Here is a 7,853-nt window from a genome sequence, read left to right on the forward strand (position 1 = left end):
AAATTGGATCTCTTGTTCGTTAAATATATGAATAATGGCCTTCGTCCTCCTCCATTCACAAATATTCATTGTCTCTCTGTATCCAGTGATAGTAATGTGTATATATTATCGTTATCCACATCAAGAACAGCTAAAATTTCAAGCTTCTATTTTCCTATTTTAAGTCGAAACCATTGGTGCAAGGTGATTTAAGTATTGACATAGCATCTGAGAAGAATGGTTCAACTTTTACCATAGATAAAAGTAGATTCCCAGTCAAACTGGAGACTTGTATTTGAACAATCGTTAATTGAAATAAGAATTCTGAAAATACCTGAAGCCTTTGCATGTTAAAAGTACGCTTAAACCTAAGAATGCTTCCGTTCACAACGGCTGATGCCTAAAATGGAGACCTTTATATTGCTAGATCCATTTCAGTTAGTGGCTTTACAATTGAATCTTACTTCTGGCCAAGCTCGTAAGTTTGATCTGAGACCAAACACTGTTGGGTATCATAGTGAAGGTGCTATTGCTTCTTCATTAGCATTACATGATTGAAAATGAGCCCCAGAACTGCCCTATCTTAACATCTACAAAAATTCATGAATCATTCACTCATTTGCACTAGAATACTACTTGTTTGTGTAAAAATCGAACATCATAGATAAAACAATACTCTATGAAACAGAGAACCTCCTGCTCCTACCGGGTTTCCCTTCCTTAACTCTGGACTTCCTCCCAGATTTATGGTGTTTCCCACCTGTTGGACCGCTAAATATTCCAATCCTTCCTATTCCCCTGGAAATTGAAGTTAAGAACGTCCTACCGTTGCCTGATTTCTCAATCATCCCTTGTTTCATGAATGCCTGTTCCTTTTCCAAGTCGCTGAGTCTTACTCTCATTCTTGAAATCTCAAGCTTCAGTTCTCGATTCTCCCTCCTTAGAGAAGCATAATTATCTCTAGGTGACATAGCTGCACTAGGGACGCCACTGCTGATTTTTTGCGACAGAAAGCCATCTCCGGAACTTCCAGAAAGGGCATTCCTCAGCCGGAGCTGCTCAAAATAGAGAACTCGCACTGTCATCTGGACTGGAAGTCGGTCATTCTGTGCAGCATGATTGCAGGCTTCTTGAGAGAGCTTTTGACAGTCTATGAAGTTGCAGAGCTTCTTAATTTCGTGCTCTGTTAGAGTTGGGTGGGCCTAATCAGGAAAAACAAGATAATAAATCCCAAGTCAAAAATATAATCAAAGAGCAATCAGATTATCATCTAAACAGAGAAGAATTATAGCTTTCTCTGCAAATTGATAATGTAATATTCCAAAATAAAAATAGGCGCATACACCAACCCCCCGCCCCCAACACTAGCCACATATAGATGTTGACATTCCCTCAAGGGATTCAACTTCTACATAATTGGAATACTATTTGAATTTATATGTGGTTCCAAAATAGTACGAGGAAAATATGAAAATCAGGTGGACGACAAAGATGTGTGGAGTTGCTGTAAATGAGTATAGATTCTTCTTAGAGAAAGGATTAAATGGTCAAGTAGAACTTAACAAAAAAATTCCATCACTGAAGTTGAGAAATTACCTTCAGATATATATCAACTGCTCTGTAGAGCCCATCATCAATGACACGAGCATAATCAGGCAGTAAGTCAATCATAGCAATGAATTTTTGGAGACTCAGATATGGATCAGGAGCGATTTCTGCTAGATATGCATCAATAAGCCGTCCAACTTTCAACAAAGAGCCATGGCTTGGAGAACCAAGGCCTTCCGATTCATACCCACAGTCTTCATTTTCTTCCTCATCAATCCGTTGCAGGAAATGCACCAATATCCTTTGGATAGTGTCAACATCAAATAAAGAATCACCAGTCTGGACAGATGGTATAAGCAGATCATCAAGCGAAACCATTTCGAATCTGAAAGCAATCCTCCTTTCAAGCTCAAGCCTGCAGGCCATGGTAGCATCCAACATAATGGCTATTTTCAGCATTCCAAATAGAAAACTCAGTGGAATAGACGAGCTCTTCTCTGTTGGCAGAAGGCTTACAAGAGTTTCCACAATAGCCCTCTGGCCACTGTCCAGTGTGCCGGGATTTGTTTTCGCTGGATTCCAAAATTGATGTTTTCCAATGCCTTTTAGTGACACCTGGGCATAATGCATTAAAGATGCAATAATGCTATCTGGTCGGACACCTGTTCTTCCAATTGCAGAGACAACTCTTTCATAAAAATCAATCCTTAAGACCGACAGCTCTTCAACCCACCAGTCAATACAGCCACCCTTTAGTTCTGCAGATCCACTGTTACAATCCAAACGAGACAAACCAGATACTAATTGCTCCTTACAAGCATTAATGGCAATAGCGTCTACACATCTATTTGGTATTCCCACCACCTCTGCTATTGGAAGTAGCGTCTCACAGGCCGATAGAACTTCCAGCGATTTGTCAAGACTTCTAACCACAACCTCTTTCAGAAAGGCTTCAGTGCGCGCAATGAGGTTTTCTTCCCGGTAGTCACCAGTCATTTCCAAGTATGCTGCAGCACAGCGCAGATGTGCAACATTTGCAGTAGTGATATCAAAGTCCATGCCATAACAGAATTTCACTGCAACTTCAAATGTCTGAGGTCCACCTGGAAAGTTGAGCAGCTCCAATTTTGAGATATTAGAGTCCTTGGCATCTGCCACCATTCTCCGAACCTTCCCACTTCGAGATACTAGGGGAAACTTCAGTAAAACAAAAACAAAAAATATTACAGTTTTCTCAATGTTGAAGTAGTCGAGTGGTAGAAATTAAAATAAAACTCATGGAGAAATAATATATTTTCTGAGAATGTACAGAAGAAAGACACTAGAAAACCATTGCATATATATTTGTTCACTATTATATGTAACTATATTTATGGAAACAAATTTGTTAATACAAAATTGTGCATTTCTGATTACGTTTTTGGATCACTGATACACAAGCAATTGGGCACATTGAAGCTCCGGAACATGCAAATCTATTGTTCCATAAGTATTTCAATTTAGGATCCTCCATACAAATAATAGATGTTTTCTTTTCCTTGGCAAGAAACACACACCCGTTTGTCCCCTTGCCTTCCACTTTGAGAGGTAGCGAAGATAGCACTAGATTACAGCCCTTGGGGTACTAATAGATGTTGTTTCTCATTCACTGCATTCCATATTTGCACAATCTATACACTATTATTATTATTATTTTTTATAGTTACTCTGATATTCACAAAAATTAAAATTAGCATGTTATTGGACTTCAAAGCAAGCATGAATTACCACCAAAGCCTTGAATGAGTGGTATGTCCTTCACCCCTCCAAAAGGGGAGGTTGAGGGTTCAAGCCCCAATGGGACGTGTGCATATCTATATGCTTCCAAATGTTATCACATCAAGGGGTAACATAGTGCAGAGACCTTTAAACTGAAACAAAATTGTAGAACATTCAGACAAAAAAATTTACCTTGTGCAGTAGAAACGGCTCTCCATCAACAACAATAGTAATGTCCCCAGCAATATCCGAAAAGATGCTGCGTAAATAGAACATGTCATCCATGTTGCGATTTGAACAATTAATATTGAACTACACAATGTACAAAGAGGCTATCACATATAATTCAAGATTTAATCATAGATTTTGTAGATGCATTTGCAATGCCTAAATGGATCAGAAATCACACCAGATCACTTGAAAACTATGGTAAGAAATTTAGTGTCACAACTCTAACAGTTGTAGTAAAACCAAGATTTAACGAATTATATGAACCGAAACTTGTTAAGACTTTGCCATTAGGACTCAATACAAATTTTGAACAAGTTTTGAGCTGCCAAGGTAGAAAAGAAACCACAACAACAAATGGTATCATCAGAATCAAGCTTGAATCCATAACCTGAAAAAACAAAATGTGCATTGAAGATCATAATCCACCCTCCCTTCAGAAGGTGACTCGTAGATTTCATTCACAAAACGAATGATGTGTACATAAATTAGGAGATGGATTCTAAAATAACCTCAAACACACAGTTTAAAATAACAACATAGTTTTTTAATCCACTGATTAATTAAATATTAATTAGATTGAGGTAAATTAAGTAACCGGTCAAAATGGTGGACTAATTTTCTGGAATGGATTGCACCTCTTATAATTAAGTAAAAGTATCATTACAAAAGGAAATGATATATATATATATATATATATATATATATATATATAAATGCAGCAAATTAAAATAATCAAAAATAAATAATCAAAAACTTAAGTTCTAAACAGAATGTGAAGATTAATAACACTGATGGAAACCCAATTATATAAAAATCATAGAAAACTAAATAAAAAAATAAAAAATAAAAAAAGGGGGTGTGGGGGGAATACTTAGTTCAGAATTAGAAGACAAAATAACATATCCAGTTTAGTTCAGCAATCACAATAACATATGCAACTAAGAAGGATCAGACAATTAAAAGATACAGAACAAGCATTATAAGGCATAAAAAAAAGCTAACTAAATCTCTCAACATAAACTCACAAAACAACATTTGAAGTTCAAAAACTAAACCAATATGAGTACATACTACATGTTTGTGTATATAGATATAGAGAGAGAAAGAGATGATTAGTGAAGAGTACCGGTTAGCGAAGGAGTTGGAGAAGTTGGGAGTAGAAGGAGAACGATTGGAAGAAGAGAGAGAATTATCGGAAAGCATATTATTCGATCTCAGTCTCTCACTTTCACATTGACGCTTCAACAGCATCTGAGACTAGAAATGGGAATAGTAGAATGAAATGATATAATATGAATCTTGGTCTTACGTTAATAGCCTTGTGCTTTTTATCGATTTACAACAAAACAAATAAAAACAAACTCCCACCTTTTACTTTTTCTGAAGCAGACCTTCCTTTTGCTTTTCATTCCTTTGTATTGTATTATTGTGTCTGTATTGTATTATAGTATAGTATTATACTGTTCTGTTCTGTTCTCGAAGGAATACAAAGATAATGTTTTTAAATCATATTATATGTCACTCTCGGAATGATTATGAATACTCACGCCATTCTGATTATATATATTATTCCAAATTTTAAATTTCTGGTCCAGACATTACAAGTGTACGTTATTATGGAGAGAGAGACTACTTTATGCATCTTATTACGTATGTATGTAGTATAATGTGGAGGCAGGGGGCAATTTCGTAAATGCGTTGAAAGACATGGGCTATTAAAGCAGTGGCAAAGCGAGTGTATATAAGAGTGTGGATTGGAATTATATAGAAGTACTTTCCGAAAAAAAAAAAAAGAATTATATAGAAGTGACAGTGACACGGAACTCAATAAAGAAGCAATTATTGGAGGGGTTGGTCGCCATTTTTTTCATGCACAATGCAATAATGTCTGTATGTGTGAGTCCGTGAACAAACATAAAATAAAAAATAAAAAAATCGTAGGGAATTAATATTCTTGCCTCCAATAAAATCTTTGACGTTTTAATATGTTGGCTAAATAATTAAATAGCAAAAATAACCTTAATAATTATTTTAATTAAAAATTACTCAGTATTCTCACACCTAGTCTCTTCTTCTCTCTGTGTGTTTTGAGAACTACCAGTTTAAAATATAAAATATTTGAATCAAGAAACCTTACTAAATATATATATATAAAATATTTGAATCAAGAAACCTTACTAAATATATATTCCCTTCATCCTTTATTAGTAGTCTATTTTTTTCTTTTTACATGTCTCAAATTAGTTTTCTTCCTTAAAAAATTAAAGCATCTTTTTTTTATATTTTCATCATTGTCCTTTTTTTTTTTTTAAATTTCAAATTTTATAACTATATATATTTAAATTAAAAGGACAATTTGATAATTTTAATATAATACAATGCATTAATTGTATGTCCTCTTAAAAAGTTAAAAAATCAAAGATGAACAATTAATAAGGAAGAAAGATAGTATATACATACATATTTGGATCAAAAAAACACATAATATACTCTTAGAGTTTAACAAATCGGTTGGAAACATCCTCAAAAATCTATAGAACTCATAATAAGCAAAGTTCATAAATGCTCCACTTTTATTTTTATCCTACCATAATGACAAAAGTAATGCTAAACAACATATAAAATAATTGCACAGTATTCTCTATGCGGAATTTGAATTCTTTTAAGATAGAAAAACGCACAAGATGTATAATATAGATATTTGTTTTGAAAAGACGCGTCACAGTATTATTGACCTAAACAGTTCAGCGCTAAAGATTGTCACGCAGCATCAAGATCCTAAGTAAACCTTTTATTATCTTCAAGGACAAGTCAAGGTCTCAAAGAGTATTTTCAGGCTGCCCCATACTTTGATATTCAATTCACATTTTTTCATATCTTTTCCCCATAAAAGGTCAATAGAATTCAAGTTACATTTGATAGTGTGATACTTGGTGGTGTTATTATCTGATTAAAAAATAAAACCATGTATATATGAAATGTGGTTAGAATGACCCATCATTGGAAATTAATGCTTGCTTTGAAGTACAATTTCATGCTCACCATTCACTTAGAGCAACCCAGCGTAAGGCAATAGTGTACAATAGTTGATACTGCGTTGAATGAAAGTTTTTGCTATGCATATTACACGCAAGTGTGTCCCATGTCATGTTACACAATTCACACTGCTATTACGTGTAATAGTTATTTGTTTTCTACACGTTTTTGATACCCAAATAGTTTCCGATGTCTCTTTGAAATCCAATTTCTTCTTTTCTTGATCCGGCCTCTTCTTTCTTGACCCTTCTTCTTCTCTCTTTGCCTCTCTTATTTCTCTAACGTAAAAACCCGTTAACCCTAAAACATTTAGTGTATATTAAAATCCAAATTCTCTTCCTAGTTTATGAACTTTTTTCTGAAATATTAGTTCAGGCGGGGGGAGATCCCTCAACATTTTGAGAGAAACCTTTAGCCTGTGGAGAAGTTTCATTCAAGGGTTCAGAGGTTTGTTTCTACACACACACACACACATATATATATATATTTCTTCGTACATAATTTTGAAACCCTAGTAGGCGGTGACAAGGTATGACAATTATCGTAAGACAGTTACATGTAATAGTTTCAGCAAAATTGAAAAACAGCCTATACTACAAGACTCTTACATGGAATAGTTACTTGTTTTCTGCACATGTTTGATACCCTAATAAGGAATGGTTTAGCGTCCAATGAAGTCTTTACAATGCACATTACACACAAGTGTGCCCCATGTCATATCACACACTTCACACTCCACAGATAAGCAATGGTTTAGCGTCCAATGGAAGAGTGATATTGTGTAAAATAATTATTGTATGTGTATCGTATTAATTAATTAATGTAAAAATAGTCATAATTTAGTTAATTAAAAAAGAATCATTTTTCCTAAATAAATAAAAAGAGTCATTTAATTTGCATAAGAATTTAATTAAATTTTTTTTTAAAAAAAGTTTGTACACTTATCAATTTAATTTATTTATTTATTACATAATAATTTAATTAATTTGCATAATAATATAAAAAATAACATTTTATTCGAGTAATAAATTAAAATATCTTCATCACGTAATGATTTAATTAATTCGTATAATAATATAAAAATTACATTTTATTCGATTATACCAAATTTAAATATTTTCATCACCAAATTGATTCCACAAATGTTTCATCATATGTCTCATGAGATCAGCATTATTCGCTTTATTGCCAAGTAGTTCATCGACTCAGTCAACTCCTGTAATATCAACACCGGGTTTGGTAAACCTTGGCGATGACGACTCACCGGCCATTGACGAAGGTTCACGTGACATTTCACAACC

At 34.0% G+C, this 7,853-nt stretch overlaps 1 protein-coding gene across 1 annotated transcript; it reads right to left on the reverse strand.

Annotated features, from left to right (window-relative positions):
* Positions 1-268: 268 nt before the first annotated feature.
* Positions 269-4,801, reverse strand: LOC132313424 (BTB/POZ domain-containing protein At3g08570). Its single transcript, XM_059812180.1, has 4 exons — positions 4,643-4,801; positions 3,478-3,544; positions 1,576-2,724; positions 269-1,181 (listed from the first exon to the last, which is right to left on the reverse strand). The coding sequence occupies exons 1-4, from the start codon at positions 4,765-4,767 to the stop codon at positions 657-659; spliced, it is 1,866 nt and encodes a 621-aa protein (XP_059668163.1). The 5' UTR covers positions 4,768-4,801; the 3' UTR covers positions 269-656.
* Positions 4,802-7,853: the final 3,052 nt, after the last annotated feature.

This window comes from Cornus florida, unplaced genomic scaffold (genome assembly GCF_030987335.1).
Source record: "Cornus florida cultivar Cherokee Brave unplaced genomic scaffold, ASM3098733v1 CherokeeBrave_3.0.0_Hap2_Chr06, whole genome shotgun sequence".
NCBI lineage: Eukaryota > Viridiplantae > Streptophyta > Magnoliopsida > Cornales > Cornaceae > Cornus > Cornus florida.